The sequence below is a fragment of the Parasteatoda tepidariorum genome, chromosome 8 (genome assembly GCF_982258835.1).
Source record: "Parasteatoda tepidariorum strain Cologne lab strain chromosome 8, Ptep-v5.0, whole genome shotgun sequence".
Classification (NCBI taxonomy): Eukaryota; Metazoa; Arthropoda; class Arachnida; order Araneae; family Theridiidae; genus Parasteatoda; species Parasteatoda tepidariorum.
The window spans coordinates 18,155,330-18,174,772 of record NC_141762.1 but is presented as its reverse complement, the minus strand read 5'-3'; the positions used below and the strand labels follow the sequence as shown (position 1 = coordinate 18,174,772).

The 19,443-nt window shown below is 29.0% G+C and overlaps 2 protein-coding genes across 2 annotated transcripts in view; one reads left to right on the top strand and one right to left on the bottom strand.

The window, feature by feature from the left end:
* Positions 1–19,443, top strand: part of LOC107449468 (dopamine D2-like receptor) — a 169,616-nt gene that overhangs the window by 82,335 nt on the left and 67,838 nt on the right. The window lies entirely within an intron of this gene.
* LOC147805763 (uncharacterized) lies at positions 14,713–19,319 on the bottom strand. Its single transcript, XM_087149911.1, has 3 exons — positions 19,090–19,319; positions 18,287–18,442; positions 14,713–17,760 (listed from the first exon to the last, which is right to left on the bottom strand). Exons 2-3 carry the CDS (start codon positions 18,437–18,439, stop codon positions 14,848–14,850), a joined length of 3,066 nt encoding a protein of 1,021 aa, XP_087006037.1. The 5' UTR covers positions 18,440–18,442; positions 19,090–19,319; the 3' UTR covers positions 14,713–14,847.

Below are 19,443 nucleotides of genomic sequence, written 5' to 3'. Positions count from 1 at the left end.
CCAACCCACAACAGAACCGTATCTACAAATTAAACATATTGTCAATCAAAGTTCTGACCACTTCCCGACAAGCTAGAAAGTTAAGTTGTAAAATTATCCTCTATACGTGTTTGACGACTATACTGCTTTGCAATTGAAAAATCAGCACACGAGACAAAAAAACTCAATATTTATATTTTTATATATTAGGCATCTTTATATGGTAAGCATATATTGCGAAAAAATAATTCACAAATAAATTTTGTGTTATAATTTTTTTTAAAGTTTTAACGTTCATAGAATTAGCAATAAAAGCAGAAAAATTGTCAAGTCACTTTTTCCGGAATCAATCGTGAAGAACTTACGTTGTTTTTTTGATTACCCGGCAGTATGCAAGTTCCAACTATATCCTGACCGCTATAAACAGAATCTATAGTCGTATTATCATGATATCATGATATATCCCAATATCATGAATCGTTATAAAATTTCTGAATATATTCTCAAGAAGAATTTTTAAATACTTCGCATATTCTTTTAGTAAGGATGCAAATTGTATTATGAATAAAATACGTCATCCGGAGACAAATTAATTAGCAAATAAACTCTAAATCATTCCATTTCTAATTTAGTTTGCATGCTTTTACAGTATTTTTTTTTGAAGTTTTCTACCCTTTGAAGTAAGGAAATCTCTTTAGAATTGTTTTCTATTATCGTTTGAAAAGCATTTTGCACAAAGGCGGTAATTATCGTGCGTAAGGCCCGCATAAACAATTTGCTCTTAATTACGCTGTTAATCTTAACAAAGTAAATGAGCGTTTATACCGAATGCTCTCATTTATTTTGAGCAAATGTACGCGACAGATTGTGTTTTCACCGAGTGCAGGACTTTATTTGTCTTAAACCGTCAGAAATGCACAAATACTTAAACTACAAAGAAGGGCAAATATTTACTCGCTTTTTTTTAAATTGATGAAGCATAATTTTCGATTGTAAAACCTAAAAATATAGTTAGGTTAAGATAGAGTTTGGAACTAAATTGAATAAAATTCTTAACACCTCATTTAGGTAATGAGTTGGTGTGGAAAAACATAAATAGAACAACCTGAATAAATTTTGATCTAATGATCATCTTCACGTTCTGGGACTCAATCTTAATGGTTCAAATATGTTAATGAGTGCAGACTATATTTTAAATTATGTTATCTGAATAAAAATAACTTTTTTTCTGATTTATGACCCCCGTTATATATGGAGTAGCCGCAATCTGAGAAATATGATCCCCCTAGTTTGACTATGAGAGTGGTCCTTAATGTTAATTTTACTTTTGCGTATTTCACCATATCTGGAGAACTTTTTAAGCGAAAGGAAAACTTTTTGTAAACCATTATATTATCCAAAGATATCCAAAGAAAATTCCATACTAAAAAAAATTTTAGTAAATACTTTTTATGTTTCATTATTTTATCTAATAAGTAAAAAATTTTTGAATTGTGAGGTATACAATTCTTGACGTTATTTTAAAGAAAGTGATTTTACATCGTTGCAGCACTTAAATAGATTTTCGCCCGAAAAAAAAATCGTGAATTATACAGATAGCGGCTACAATAATTCAAACGAATAGTGTAAGTAAGAACATTCTAAATAATTTAACTAACTTTTATTTATTTTTTTAAATGAAAAAAAAAAACAATCGATGCTTGAAAGAAATATAAAGTGTAAGGAAGAATATAATTCATTGATTTATTACAGATTTTGATAATATCTATCGAGATGATAGCACAATAGTAGTCATTTATAACTTCTGAATAATATGAATGTGCTGATTTATGCTTACCTGACCTGAGAAGTTTATTTTACACAATATCATTTAAAATTTAAAAAAACAGAAAATTCTTCGTAATAGTTTAAGTTATCGATACTATGTTATGAAGGAAACAAAAAGATTAACAATGCGAATAAGGATTAGAATGATGTTAGCATAATCCCTTTGATCATTGTGTAATATAAAAGTATAAAATAATTGTGTGAAATAAAAGTATTTTTAATTGAATTTTAGTTACATTTCTATGGTTGATTGCGGCTTTATGATATCCATAATTATAAAAATATCTAAATTCTTAACAATGGAGTTCGGATCCTTTTGTTCATCAAAACAAGTCAGTTAGGAAAACGAAACTTAACATCTTTTTCATTTGTCCAGTAAAAGAGGGATTTAAATTTAATTACTCAATGCAATCTTTTTTTCTTCTTCTTTCAATAGAAAAATTGTTTTAAAAATAGCAACGAAAATTGAAAACATATACTGTTAATAAGGCTATAAATCTACCCCCGGGATGCAAGTTAATAGCGAGTTTGGAAACCGGCAGTTAGGAAACTGACAGTCAAAAAATAATGAAGAATGTGCTTTTCGACTCTTGCACAGTGGGCCAGAAGATCTTGAATTTTGGCCAAAAGTCAAAAATTAAATTTCAACTAAAACATGTTTAGTCAGCTTTAATATCGCCCAAATTAAGTATTCATAATCATTCCAAACATTTTAGTTTACTTTTTGGACCGACGAGAGTGCAATGTAGTGAAAAATATGTTTAAATTTTTTTTTTTAAATATAACTCTTAAATTTATATTTCAGAAATATATATATAAATTTCACCTTTCTGTTACATTTTTATAAGAGTAATTAGTCTGAAAATATAGTACAATTTTTCAATTTGTTGAATTAGTTAATACTCTTGACAAACTTATAGTTTACATTTTATCATTTGACATTTTACAATGTTTGACTCACTTTCGAAACTTATCTCCAAAAAGTTCCACGAGGTAATTAGCTAGATTTTTTTTTTGTTGTCTTCTTTGATGTTTCTTCTTTCGAAAAAACCTGTCCCATTTTGCCCATATTGCAAAGGTGGACTAAATATACCGAAAAACAAAAATTATGTTTTTTTTCATGTTTTCGCTTTATTTTGTAATTAATTCGGGTTATTCTGCAATATTACTTCAGAAATATTTGCTTTTCATTTTTAATATAAAATTACGAAAATTATTCTATTTTCATTGCTATATTTAATTATTTAAACGCACTATATATTTTTTTTGCTCGCCTTATTTTAGCCGCCATCTTGCTTTTTTTTTGTTGGTATTTTTAGTGTATTTTAAAATTTTAACTATGAATTGAATTTACCTGCACATGAAAACCCTAAATAAAAAACCCCAAATTTTGAAACAAATTTAATCGAAATACTAATTTTGGCCACGAAACATTGGATGCTGGCCCACTGTGTCTTGGTCAAAGTTTCCAAACCGGGGATTTCGGAACTGGCAGTTTTGCGTTAGGTTATTATTGAAAATCCCTTGTATTACATTACACAGTTCTGAGAAAAAATTTACAGTGTAAAAGAGAAAAGAAAACTTTTAACCGTTAAATAACTTTTTGTCAAATGTTTCGATTTTCTCGCGTTAAAAATATATTTTAATAGCTGAAAGAGCACACTAAAATACACAAATTAACTACTGTATATTAGTAATTAAATTGAGAAATAAGACCTTTTGATATTGTGAAATATAATAGGTGCAGAGTTATATGTGTCATCATTGCTTTCTGAAGAAAGCGTTTCTAAATGTTATTTCGATTTTTTTTTTAAATTTTCATTCCGTCTTTTAAACTAGTTTTGAATTCAAAAATTTACTCCAATAATTCTATTTTCGCAAACAGAAATTCTTCCAAAAAATTAAGTTTAATGATAATTTTCATATTTTAATTTTATCTTTTATATCAACAAAGGTTGAAATTGGGCCAATATAGAGATAACCCACACTTTTTATAATATTTTATTTTTATAAAATTCAGCTTTTATTTCAAACTAAAAATTTTAAAGATTATTTTTCCACATTTTTTTGTTACATTAGTTGGGTTAAAATAAATGGAAGATACGGTAAATTTGGGTTCGTAAGTAAGTATTGCTCATAATCATAATGTTTCCTTCCCCCTTTATCAGATATTTGATATTTGAATGGCCTCGAAATAATTTGTATTATCATGTTTCTCTTAAAGTATAACAAATTTAGAAATCATAAATACAAAAATTGAACTTTTGTACTTAGTTAACAGAGTCTGTTTTCTACTTATTATCTGTCAATTTATGGAATGTTCACATAAATTGCCAGGGTTTTAAGTCGTATAAACTTATTATTACTATTGAGTAGTTATTTTTGGTCATTATTATACAGTTATTAATATTGCTATTCATCAATAATGTGTCCATAATTTTCAAGAATAGAAAATAATTTATGAAAAAGTAGAGTAAGATAAGTAAGATAATAATTGTCTAGTTATCATCTTTTTAATGAAATTTGGCTCAGAATTTGAAAAAATATTTTTATTTAAAAATAGAAATGTACTGCAATAAAATTTGTTTTTTAAATCCCCATGTCATTGGAAGGTGGGCACTCTATCCTCTGAGCCACAAAGGCTCTTGTTCCTAGATTTTATTTTATTACCGTCGTTGAACAGCTGACTCAATTTTTTGGGTTTTCGACAACTAATGTTCGTAGCCTTGTAATTTTGAACCCAGTTCAGAAGGCAAGAGAACTCCTGGATCAATTATTGGGAGAAATTTGCCTTCATAGAAGACTCTCAGGTGGAACTTACTCGCATTTGCGTTACATAGAGAAAAGCTACGAAAACCTTCCACAGTTAGGCTGATTGCAAACAGGGCTAAAGAGAATAGAAGGGCTAGTTCACTCCGCTCTTAGAGCTGAAGCTACGATTTCCCTCCTCATGACGTCACTGTGTCCACAGATCTCGGAGATCGCAAGCAAAAATATGATAACTTTGCATCTTTCTCTTTGTAAAAATAAGTCATACTTTTTCTGGTTATTAGCCATCAAACTTTACGTAATTAACACATTATTTCCGTTCATAAACATAGTTAAAAAAAAACTTTCTTGGTTATTATATTAAAAAAAATACCATTTTAAACTTATAAAAATGTTTTGCTAGTTGGTGAAAATGACACGATAAATACTTTATTTTAAAAAGCTCAGTTTTAACTTTAACTATTAAGAAAAATGAAGGCATATATCGACACTTTTTTTTATCTACATATTCTTTTATAACGATAAGTTAAGTTTAGAATCCCTGATTTTAAAATATGTCGTTAATGGCAATTTGTTCTTACTTAATCATTAGAAAACATCGACCTTAAACGCTAATTACTGAAACAAAATAATAATTTAGGTTCATAATGACATTAGAAATTTTACAATTGTTTATAGACATTTAAATTTACGATGATATAATTTATAGATATTTAAATTGAAGAGAATATAATTTTTAAAAAAAATCATAAATATTTAGAATAACTACATTATAAAATATGTTATGAAATTAGGAGAATTTCAACTATATACTATATATTTTATTTATACTTTTTATTTACATTTTAATTTTCTTTGACTTTATCCATTTTTTAATTCTTTTCACCTGCCTTTCTTTATGAAGTAACGAGGCGGTTTCTATTTAGATAATGAATTTTTATAAAAGTTCTTTACGACAGAATAAACGTATTGCTGTTTTATATTAACTGTGTCATTTCGGAATCCATTCTTTACATAGTTGTTCATTTACTTTAGGGAACACGCGAAAAATTATACTTTTTCCTTTTGTTTTTGTATCAGAATTTTTGCAAGTTGCAATCGCGCAAACTGGCATTTCGATAATAGTTTTAAATTCTTGTAAATTCACTGCGAAAACTGAGGAAAGTCATTATAGAAAATAACAAATGTCTTAGAATATCTCACAAAAAGAAATGATCCAATATTAGTTAGAGCTAGTAAGGTCAAACGCTCCGTTCTTGAAGTAAAAGTGCGAGCTTTGCGCCAACGTGACGTCACTAGAGTGACGTTGGAGGATCGGCGCCCCGAGAGATACTTCAAAGGAGTGAACCAGCCCTTCTATTCTCTTTAGCCCTGGATTGCAAAGGGACTCTAATCCATGATCCGTCTACCATTGAGGGTATATTGCGTCTCACTGTGGTCGGTACAAGTCGGATGCGTAATTCGTATAAACCAGATCGTTGGGGTTCGAGCTTGTTTCACCTCATTGGAAAGCGAATGCTCCATCAAACGCCATCACGGCTCTTCTGTTTTTAGATATTACTTAATATTTCATAACCATCGATGAACAACCGACATAATTTTAAGTCTGTTTTTAGATAAAAAGAATTTTATGATCTAATAAGTGTTTCTTAGTAACGTTACGGCGAATGTACAAAATGATTTTCATTAAACACTGTAAGGACATCACTTGTAATGCTACTAGCTTTTCCTTAGCATGGTTACTAAGAAGTCTTGGTAAGTTTATTCATGTAATACTAACTATAAATAAATTGTAGATTCCTAGAAAAAACCGGAAATCTCTGTTTCCTATAAAGTTTCTAGTAGTACTACATTTTTTTACAGCTTTTAACTATATTCCTTTGAAAGTTCAAACTTACATTCATAAAGATAAAATAATGCACTTCTGATTAATTTTATGCATTATTAATAAAAACACTCATGTTATTTTCAACATTAACTGCAACAATAATCGGATAGGTGAACAAATTAAAACCTAAAGTTGAACAGTCTTAATTCTATTGTTGTTCTTATTAATTCATTGAAAAATATTTGTTTTTACTATTATAAGATTTACAGCAGTGAAACAACATATGTGAACTATTTTTTCTTTCAATCAAATCTCAATCAATATACAGAAATTTACAGGGGTACAAATATGCTATAAAACAATAAAATGTAATTAAAATTATAACAAATTATGTCGAATATAAATATGTTAATTTGTTCTCTGACTAAACACCTCCTGTTTTACTTAACCGCAATGCATTACTGGCAAAAATAACAAGGTATGCAATTTATTTGTTTAAACTCTATTGATAAATCTCAAAGAGACAGTGCTTAAGGCCAAAAGCAAAATCTTGTAAAATGAAAATTTATATATTGGAATATAATAGTCTTGAAACTTAAAGAAGCTTGGCGAACTGATGAAAGGTTGTTTGTTCACAACTTTTGATAGAAAATAAATTGCGATTGTACATTGATAACTGCAGGCAATGTAATCGATGAAATTAAATTTCAATTGCATCGAAATTTTATATTTTATTGACGTTATAATATGATGCCTGTAAATAATGCGTGAAATAAAATGCTTTCTGATACAGGCAAGGATATATGAATTATTCAAATATGTTCAAGATTGGTTATAACAAAGATATACATATCTTGTTATGCAAATCTAAATGTTTCAAGACGAAGAATACATTGTTATAGATTAATATTGTAAATAGAAGCTAGCAGCAGTTATTTCATGAAAATTTCAACAATTGAGGTTAATTCCAAACCAAATTTGATTAATATTAAATTTAAATGAATATATACAAGGTCCGGCTATTAATTTCCAGGACTGACGTAACTGTAGGAGAAAGAAAAGCCGGAAGATGGCGCTAATGATTGCATATTGAAGAGTGTTCTCTTGCGCATGTGCAGTGCAATCGGCGCCATTCTGAAGTGAATGGTTCTCGTGGAAAAGCGCATTAAAACGGAGCTCTTAAATTCCTGTTGTCGAAGTGAAATGGAGCAAAGAATTAACATTAAATTTTGCTTCAAATTGGGCAAGACAGCTGCAGAAACTGTAACGAAAACTGTAACGTTACAGTTTTCGTGAAGGCTTCGACATCCTGAAATCTTGTTCCCTTCAGAGAATTTTTCTGCTTAAGAAACAGGAAAAAGTATGTGCTAGGTCTGGCGAGTATGGTGGATGCTGCGACTCAACGACACCTTGCTGAGCTAAGAATCGCCTCACAGACAAACGCAATGCATGGACGCGAACTTTTTCAATTGCTTTCGGCTTGCGTACGAACTGTGTGCGGATCATCTTCCACGCTTTCGCGTTCGAAAGCGTTTAAACCATTCAAAAGTTCTTGAGCGAGATAATGCTTCCTTGCCGTAAACTTGTTTTAACAATTTGTAGGTTTCTGCAGCTGTCTTGCCCAATTTGAAGCAAAATTTAATGTTAATTCTTTGCTCCATTTCACTTCGACAACAGGAATTTAAGAGCTCCGTTTTAATGCGCTTTTCCACGAGAACCATTCACTTCAGAATGGCGCCGATTGCACTGCACATGCGCAAGAGAACACTCTTCAATATGCAATCATTAGCGCCATCTTCCGGCTTTTCTTTCTCCTACAGTTACGTCAGTCCTGGAAATTAATAGCCGGACCTTGTATATAAATTTGCATTTATTTACGTTCGTGCATCAATTGGTTTTGGTTAACATTGTAATGCAATACGTTAAAAATAAATACAATTAGGAAATATATTAAAAAAAATCTCCTGAATAAAAACCCATTACATGCAAGTTTAAGTATAAAAATATTGCGTGTAAACTCGAGCAAAACATGTAATTATTAAAAAACTACAGTTGTCTAATAATTTGATCTAATTATTTAAATATACTTAGATCAAAATATTCAATGATGAGAGCAAAGTATTCAATTATATCGCTGCTTCAAAACTAAAACGACGCATCTGCAGGCATAATACGTTTGCAGATGTGTCGTTTTAGTTTTGAACCAGCGATATGATGACAGATATGCCAATGGTAATGATGACAATGATCAATGATAAGACAAAGTATTCGATGCTTAGACCAAAATATTAGATGATATAATAAATATTCATATAATTTATAATAATATATCGTCTAATTTATCCATTCGTCGAATTTAACCAATTGATACACTAACATAAACAAATGCAAACCGCTTTCGGTTTCCTAAGAAACAATAATGCTGTATAGTATCACCTTATAATAGGGATTTTACATTGAATCATATAGAGCGTCTAATAATTTGTCCACTGACTGTATACCGGGTTCGAATCCCAACGATGGCTTGTCGATATAAATTACACACCCAGACCACACTAACCACAGTGCTGACGAAAAAATATCCTAGACGGATCATGGGTCAGAGTCCCCTTGTCACCAAGCTAACCGTTGGATATTTTCGTGGCTTTGCTCTCCATGTAACGCAAATGCGGGCTAGTTATTCCTAAGAGTCCTCCAAGAAGACAAATTTCTCCTAATATTTGATCCAGGAGATCTCCTGTATTCTCGATTGGGTTCGGAATTACAAGGCTACGGAAATTCAGATTCGTAAACTCAGAATCGGGTCGGCTGGCCAACGACGGTTATGAAATAAAATAATAGCTAAAAACAAAATAGCAATAATACTAAGCAAGTTTATTTTATTTATTCCTTCATATATGCAGGCTTCTGTGCTTAATTATATAAGTACTGTTTATATGTATTAGTCAAGTGGAAGAAGAGTCAGAGAAAGAGAACACGAAGATGCAACCAAGATTATGGAGAGAGTCACACCCGCTACCTTTACGCTACAGAGAGTTTGGCGGGCAATACCACTCGCAACTATCATGCAAACTCTATGTAGAAAATCTTTTCCACTTTCGGAAATAAAGGTCGAAAGCAGGGAGGGAAAAAGCTTTAGGTGGCCCTGTAAGCGTTGCTGTTATTTCTTCTGTAGTGAAACATGCAAGAATTGGTTATAGATCAGAGTGTAGGTGATTTTCTAATAAATGACGAGTAATCTGTAATGCTAATAAGCGATTACAAGTAAATTTGTGCGAAATCGTTTACTGTACACGCTATACTTAGATGTAGATTAATATTATGAAAAAATTGCGTTAGAGGAAAAAAAATAGTCTTTTTGGTTACTCCTGAACGTGCGTAACTTAAGCCAAAAAAAAAAAAAAAAAAAAAAAAAAAACACTTAATAATAATTTGCTAATATTAGAAATTTATGAAATAACAAATGGCCTAAGTCAGTGCGAATATACTGTTCAAAAAATTTATTAGTAAAAATAAAATATAGTAAAAAAAAATTTTCATTACGATTTTATTTTGCAGAGTTAGGATATAAAGAAAAATATAAATCAAACACAATACAATAGTTTAGACGACACAATTACAATAGTTTAGACGACGATTAAAAATTGTATCGACTGATCAAGAGTTTAGAAAATATAAAACATACTTTTCTCTATATTGAGAAATTATAAGCACTACCACTGCTGTTTTGGGTGCTCTATTGAATTTAAAATTTTTTTGCCGTGCATAAACTATAAGATTAAAAAATTTGAAGAACATTGATGTAGGGGGATGACTTGAAATTCGACTGTACTAGGGGTACGATGGAATAAAAAAAGTAACAATATGTGAGTAATAATTTGCGAATTATTAATTGTTAAACCTTCAACAGAAAATATCATGCTGGTAGCTCTGAAAACAACGGAAGTAATTATTACTCCCGATTTCACTGTGACCAAGCGTAGAGTACGTGATGTTTTCCTATTTATTTTCACGAATACATAAAAAAAAAAGTTTTTTCTGTTGCATTGGTACCAGCAGAATGCGTGAAATTATTTTTTGTGACACGGATTGATCAAAATGAAAAATTATATACACAATTGAAGGTAAAAGCAACCCAGCTCCAAGAAGAAAAAAAAACGAAAATAGAAATTAAGGTATTAATTTATGTCTTAACCGTGAAAAGAAATTGAATTTTCGTATTCTCAAGCTTTGGCTATTACGAACGTGTAACATCATATAACAGCTTACAGTTACGGAATTTCATATGAAATTTAGAAAAAAGAGTTCGTTTCGTGAAATCATAATCAAGAATCAGCTTTATAAGAAATTTGAAATTATATTTCTTATTATCGGAATTTTTTCATAAATCACCAAATAATAGATATTTCTCCGAGCCGGGTGCGGGCTAAAAACTAAAAATTAAACTGAGAGGCATCGACAGCTCATTGGTGTTGAAGGACCACTGTATCCATCCAATAAATACCTCCTAGAAGGGAGAAGGTCTCACACCCACTGCGCAGTTTATGTTCGCTACGTCGGACTACTTAATCGATCCGTCCCTAGGTCTTCTCTCTTCTAGGAAGTATTGAACAATCCCTGTTTTCCTGACCTTTGCCTCTGGGGAGTAGGAGGCCTAACGAGAATCCCCCTCCTCAGTATTTATTCAAAAGTATGCTTGTATTTATTTTAACGACCCACTGGCTAAAAGACACAGTCAACTTCGCAAGGTCTGAAGATTGAACTCCGGACGTGTCACGTGCAAATGCTAACAATTAGCCACAAGCCTTGCTGTGTGGTGACTGCTTTGTCGAAACTAGCATACTTTTCATCTAAGAGGTTGTGAGATGCTTCAGTTCTCATAAATTGTCTCTTGTATCGATCAAGCTCTCAAAAATTTAAAATACAAAATTTGCGAAACTTAAATAACTTAATTAACAATACAAAATTTTCAAAACTTACAAAATTAAAAAATATTTGTTTTTCTAGAAATTATTCCATAATTCAAGAGAGTCCCATTAAGAAATATATTGTATTTAAAAAAAAACTTCACAGAATATGCACGCATAATAAAATATAAATAATTTGATCTAAATATATGTTATGACCAAAATATATGTGTGTTTATTTCCATTAACAAACATCATTATGAAGTTCTTTTTGATCATTTTGTACTATAAACAAATAACTAAATGTCTTATGTTGTTAATTAATTCAATAAATACACGCATAGAGCTTTATAAAGATACGAAGCAATTGGAGAAAATCCAATAGTTAGCAAAAAAAAATTGTAAAGGAGACTTTTTCCTAATAATTAATGAGATATTTTTCCTTTTACCCATTTTATCATTTTGAAGGATTCCTTTATTTTTTGTGAATTTCATCATCTATTTTGTAAATTAAGTAAATTCAAAACTAATGCTTATATTTTTCTTATGTGGCGCCATAGACTCGGGTATTTCTCTCTCTACATGAAACACTTAGTTATTATTTATTTTTATAGGTTGTCTGAAGTAATATTTTAAGTAGTGTTGGAAAAAAATTTATACATTAAGAATTTATTTAGAGTGGTTTTGAATTTTTATGGAAATAAAAACATAGTCACGAAGAAATTGCTTAAATTTTATAATGGCTCTGAATGTTTTAAACCTATATGTAGCTATGAAACCACATGCTGTCATGTCAATTATTTGTGAAGGAGTTTGTCTTTTTAAAGCAATAGCCTAGGCATGGGCCTTGATATCCTGGTTGGAAAGGCACTGGCCCCATGTCCGAGAGGTTGTGGGTTCGATCCCCGCCGGTGAGCTCATAATTTACCGGTGAGCTCATTAAGCGAAATATAGTATTTAAACTTAGGAAGTTTTAATATCCTTAAAAAATACACTCCAAGTTTGCGCTCCAAAGATCTTTCGATATCGAACAATATATTTTCAATTTGCTCTTTTTTCGTAGTTTCTACATCCTTATTGCTTAGTTACATCATTATACTCTGCAGCAAATTTGTCGCACACTGAAATTGGACCCACAATTTCTCGAATTTTGTGCTCATTTCACTGAATTTAAATTTTTAAATTTAATAAAAAAAAAATCGCAAGTGAACGGAAAAAATACCAAATGAATGGTTTAAATATTGCATATTTCGGTTTAATTAAACAGAATTATGTTGTTGTTTTTTTCATGAACTGAAATGTTATTACCATACAGTACGGCAATTTTCTTCGATTCTTTTTCTCCATGTTGGAGCTAGCGATCGGAAAACTGGTAAGGCTAATTAGATTTGAATTTTCCTGGCACGAGTCTGGGCAGCCATATTAACCTTTTGCCTATTGCGCCTGATAGCACTTGCTATTCCGGACCATCAGTTGTACCAGCCGTAGGCAAAGGGTTAAATGCCGTCAGTGAAGCAAACTACCATCGATTTATTAACCCTTTGAGTGTTAGTCCCCTTTGAGTGTTAACCTTTTGAGTTTTTGCCACAGATTTTCCCGGATCAAAAAATCAGCCTTCCTCTTGTTATTCAACAATAGTGCAGCAATTATATCGTTTCAGTACTGAATTATCCACTGGATTAGCGTTTGGAGGATTGAAAATAAACTACATTAACCATATAAGCAGTTATCACAGCCAATACCTCCTAGAGAAGGAAGCCAGACAAGCCTGTAGTGACGTCATGAATTGGAGGCCATCTTCCTTCCCTATACGAGTGTTTCTTCTATCTGTTTTTGTATTTAAGTAATATTCTTAGCGACGATTTTTGATGAAAATCTTGTTCAAAAGAGGACTTCGATAATTTACATTTAAAAAAAAATAGTATTAAAGCGGAAATAAGCAGATTTATTTTGATTTTAATTTTCAACATAAAAAAGTTTCATAATTATTTGTGAATCTAAACTTACTGAATGTTGCAAATTGTTTTCAAATTTGTGTTCACAAAAATATAAAAATCATGCATTTTTCATATCTAAAGATTTCTTATTTTAGTCACTCTAACTAGTTTTTATTGTACAGTGAGAACAATAAATAAGAGTGTGAATAATTTTTTTAAAAAAAAAGACAACTTATCACAATAAGAGAAACTTTATTTTAAAAATAATTTAAAATTTTAAATATGATTAAAAATATATTTCAATTCTGTTTATACTTTTCTTTAAAAAAAAACAAATTAATAAAACAAACTTTTAGAACATTACAAATATTTTAAGAAGCACAAAGGAAGCTTAATTTAATACATACTCTTTATATACTCCATACATATGAATAAGCTAATTGAAAAAACAATAGAACATGCCTATAATTTTTTCTTCTTTACTATTTGCAAAAAGACATCTAATAAATTGTGAATTTGAGGACATATTTACAACATTCTTAGATTTAACATACTAGTACATCTTGTTTATGGTAAAAAAATAATACAATAAATAAATGCACCTTATCAACTAATGACATTTTTTTCACTTAAGACTTTAAAATTACTTGTTAATTCATCAGATTTAAATTTCAACTCTATATTCAGATTAAAAGACAACTTATCACAATAAGAGAAACTTTATTTTAAATATAATTTAAAATTTTAAATATAATTAATTTAAAATATATTTCAATTCTGTTTATACTTTTCTTAAAAAAACAAATTAATAAAACAAACTTTTGAAACATTACAAATATTTAAGGAAGCTTAATTTAATACATACTCTATATATACTCAATACATATGAATAAGCTAATTGAAAAAACAATAGAACATGCCTATAATTTTTTCTTCTTTACTATTTACAAAAAGACATCTAATAAATTGTGAATTTGAGGACATATTTACAACATTCTTAGATTTAACATACTAGTACATCTTGTTTATGGTAAAAAAATAATACAATAAATAAATGCACCTTATCAACTAATGACATTTTTTTCACTTAAGACTTTAAAATTACTTGTTAATTCATCAGATTTAAATTTCAACTCTATATTCAGATTAAAAGACAACTTATCACAATAAGAGAAACTTTATTTTAAATATAATTTAAAATTTTAAATATAATTAATTTAAAATATATTTCAATTCTGTTTATACTTTTCTTAAAAAAACAAATTAATAAAACAAACTTTTGAAACATTACAAATATTTAAGTAAGCTTAATTTAATACATACTCTATATATACTCAATACATATGAATAAGCTAATTGAAAAAACAATAGAACATGCCTATAATTTTTTCTTCTTTACTATTTACAAAAAGACATCTAATAAATTGTGAATTTGAGGACATATTTACAACATTCTTAGATTTAACATACTAGTACATCTTGTTTATGGTAAAAAAATAATACAATAAATAAATGCACCTTATCAACGAATGACATTTTTTTCACTTAAGACTTTAAAATTACTCGTTAATTCATCAGATTTAAATTTCAAAAATTTTTTTCATTGAAACACCAGACTTAACCTGTTTTTTTTAATGGATAAATTTAATGGTTTGCATTTTTTATCTAGATTTCCACTTTTATTAATTTTATGATTTACTTTCAAACTATCTTCATGATAGACTTCATCTACTTTAGCTTTATCTTTTATTTTAATTGAAATTTTATTTTTGGTAACTTTAGCTTTTTTCTTCACAGGTTTCGTGCTACTGTCTTCACTCTTTATCTTTGAATCTATTAATGTTTTAAGTTTTCGCTTTTTACTTGAATTTTCTAGTAAAATACTATTTATGTTTTTACAGTAATTCTTTAAAAATATATTAATACAAGCACGAAAAAGATACTTTTGAATTAAATCTAGGGAATGTCCATTTCTACAGTTTTCTAAATCAAGATATTTTTCTTTAGCATAAACGTGATGCTTAATCAAAGCGAAAGCAACTGCTCGGTGATTAGACATTTTTATGAACTCTGCTTCATAATCTTTGGACAATAATTTTGATGTTACAATATAGGAGGTTGATATCATGTCAACAACACAAGAACTTGGATATATCAAACCACCTCTATCTAAATTATTAATTAAGTTATAAGAGCTATTTTCTTTAGGGATGGTCAAATTTTCTTTACAAAAATTACATTTTAGCTTATTCAGACAAGAGCGTATGCAATAACCTGCAACATAAACAATGACATCTTCTACATCTATTACAGAAAGTATGTCATCATCCTCAAGAGAAAAGTTAAATTTTTGTAACAAAAAAACTATGTGATTTTTCGGCATACTTAAATCTAATGGAATTTCGTCAAGGTTTGTATCAGTTTCAGTAGGAGATTCAATTGAAATGTCACCATAAATACTAGATTTTAGAGTTAAAGGCAGGAGACTTTGAATTCTTAATTTCTTTTCTACTTCAATTAATTGAGTTAAGGAAATATGATATTGACCACCAGCAAGTTGTCGATACTGGCCAAAACGATTCTCAAGTGCGTCTGTTTGAAATTTACCTGTTAAAATATAATTCAAACCAAGTTCTTCTTTACAGTACCTTGCAATTTCCAATATTCCATAAGTTGTTTGGTAAAGAGCAGCGTGAGTTTCTTCACTTAAGGTTCCAACATCAAATTTACACTCTTTCCACTTGTTTAACCAATTTAAAAAATCATTTAAAAAACAACACTTTTCGTCTATTAAATCAAGACTGAAACTTAAAGGTTCTTGGTAAACATTTCTTTTATGGACGCCTTTGAAAATCGTTTTGACATTCATAATTTCCCACCAAGTAACTATTATTTTAATAAAATCAGCAGTGTCTTTATAATAGGGAAGATCATATTTTTCTCCAGCCAATAATAACCCTTCAACTAAATTAGAGTTAAATATTTGAATGACTAACTTAACATTTTGTTTGTCTAAATTTGAAGGATGTATAGCTTTTTGAGTTAAAGAAGGGCAATGTTTAATTAATTGATTTTTTTCTATTTCAAAAAGTGTTATTAGAGTCCTAAAAGATGCTGTCTTAATTTTGTTTTCTCCATCTTCATTAAAAGTTGGGAAATAAAAGCATTTATCATAGTTTTTCTGATTAATTAAATTATTTCGAATACATTTAAAAATGTGTACAGTATCTCTGAGAAAAAATAAGGGTCTATTATTATCAGATGGATGCGTATACACAAAATTAAGTTTAGGAGGATTTGAAAAAAATGTCATTGCACGTCTATTAATCGCATTGTTGTCACTTGACACACAAATAACAAGAAAGCCCAATTTTTCTAGTTCAACCACTGTACTAAATATAACTTTATGCAAGTATTCAGCATCTACTTTTTGAATAGGCATAACACTAACAACGTCTTTATAACTTGAAGTTATGCTTTGTATCATAAACACAAAGGCTGTTGTTGCTACGTTGTCAGAGTTGGTAGATACTCCTATAACTTCTCCCCCTTTGAAATCTAAATAAGGTTTAATATATATTTCATCCAACAGAAATACAATTTTTTTATCATTATCATTTAAATAAACATATTTGTTTTTAATGTAGGATAAATTATCATTTTGAGCATTAAGATCAAAGTTAGAGCATAAAGATTTTAATGTGTTTGGATGAGGCAACTTTAAGTAATTACTATTTCTTAAAAAACGATAAGCATGTGGTGAAATTGTAAATAGAAGAGTACTAAATACTAAATAATCAGCTGAGTATTTTAAAGCGTTTTTGTTCTTTTGTAAAAGATCTATTTGTTCTATAATACAGAGCAAGTTATTTTTTTTACTGTCATCAATATTACTCAAATGAGAAGTTAAAACATTATTAATTGATGTTAAAATGTCTTTCATACAATTAGTAGAAGTATTTGTCTTCTGTTCTAATAGAAATAAAATATTTTCCAAATCATTCACAGAAATGCATTTAAAGGGTAAAGAAAACTTACCTAACTTATTTAAAGGTATATCCTTAAGATAAGCTTTAACTTCACAATTTTTCAAAATCATAATACATTTATCAATTTGTGGACTAAGTTTGTCATCAATATGGAAAAATAAAACATACTGTTCAGTTCTCAAAACATTCCAAAAAGTTGAAAATGTTGTTTTGTCTAATAAAACTAACAGTTTTTCATAACTTGTGAAGCCGTGTGAAACATTATATAGTTCATGGCTTTCAATGCTTTCTAAAATAGCTTGATTAACCTGAAAATTTTCGAGTCTTATTTTCTTTGTCGTTGGATCCTCTCTCGCCACAGTATTCTTTGTCATGTACTTGGGACAATTAGGAAATATTTCTGGAAGAGCTCCTTCTCGTAGTTTCAAACTATGCAACATAACGGAAATTTTCTCTCCAGTTTTTTCATGGAATCCTTCAGCATGCGTTATTATGTCTCCTTCCTTAAAGTGCAACCGACAAACCTAGAAGCATTTTAAGAACAATGAGATTTTCATAGAAATAGATTAAGATAAAGTCAGCTATTATTATTAATCTTCAGATATTATAATTGTTTAGCACAAATAAGATTTACTAATTTACTTTGATAATTGCTTTTGAATAAGGAAATTTATTTAAATATGGGGTAAAAAACCGCAGTATATTTAAATTTTTAAAATTGCAGGTTATGTAGGATTTCAGATATTTAATAATTTATAATTCATTAATTTATTTTTCTTTAATAAAATAATAAACACTGTAAAATTCAAAAATGTATAACTCAATATTTAATTCAATTTAAACTTATGCATGCTAAGTATTCTGTTAGAAAATAATCAGAAATAATACTTAGGATTAATATAATTTAGCATAATGACTGCAAAAGATGTGTTATATTTATAAAAAAAAACTTTTCAAATGCTGAATTTTAAGTATCGAATCAAATGAATATTTCTTTGTCATATTATAATTCTGTTTCAAATAATTCAAAAAAATATATAGAGTACTTACTCTCGAGTGTTTGGTAGGTAAAAAATTCTCCCTAGGAATTGCATTTATCCATTTAAGTAATAACTCTTCCTGCTTTGGAAACCTAAAAACAGGATTCTTTGGACCATTTTTATAGTTACTTCTGCATTCAGGAACACAGCACTTGTAACCCATTTTCTAAAATGTAAACAAAAATATTTACAATTAAACACAGATGAAAATTACATAAATAATAACACGTATTATATAGTACTCAAATAGTTATTAAAAATTCAATTTTCCTTCAAGGCAATTAAAAATTTCAAATAATAAATTCAAATGCAAATATATTATTAACACTATTTATTATCAAAGGTTAGGTTTAATTATTCGAGCTATCAATTAAAATTAATCCTGAGAAAACATACAATAAAATCCTAAGAAATAAAAGATTGATTTTTTGAATACTGTAAATTACAATTATGTTCATAGTTAAATTTACAATTATGTTCTTAAATATGCAATTAATATGTATTATAGCACGTGTGTGCTTTAAAGTTAAGAATAACATGCTATATTTAAATTGTGTTATTAAAAAATGAATAATTATAAATATATATATATATATATATTAAAAATATATATATTATTAAAATAATTTCGAATTACTGCACAAGAATTATGCCTGAATTACAGAATCGAAACAATGCTGTTTAATGGTAGTTCAAACAAGGTCATGAAAGTTTTCCAATAAAATAAAGTAATAATAGGACAAATAAATCAAGATTTCTAAAATCAGTCATACAAAAGTGTTAATATTTATATGAAATAATAGTAGTACTTACCTATGTATGAATGTTCTATTCCGAATGAATGTTGTTTATTTTCTGGTGAAGAAATGGAAATATATAACTATTCCATTTTTTACGATATAAAATACATCTTTTAAGGTTCGAAAAGCAATCTTCCAACTAAATGAAAAATTGTACTAATTAGAGTTAATTACTTTGATTAGCATTACTAAATGTAGCACGTGCTTCGAAAAACACATTCCACAGATTTCATACGAACACACAAGCACGTGGTTGACGTAAAAGCAAGCGAAGCGGCGGAAGCCATCGGTTGATGACGTCACAGCTAATACGAAAAGTAGTTGTCTGGCCTTCTTCTCTAGGAGGTATTGTCACAGCACCCTCATG

Bases quoted from the DNA above. Each gene is read 5' to 3' on its own strand.
- LOC147805763 (XM_087149911.1), bottom strand. From the start codon at position 18,439: ATGGGTTACAAGTGCTGTGTTCCTGAATGCAGAAGTAACTATAAAAAT. The intron at 17,761-18,286 runs GTAAGTACTCTA...AAATGCTTCTAG, and splicing joins TACCTACCAAACACTCGAGA to GTTTGTCGGTTGCACTTTAA.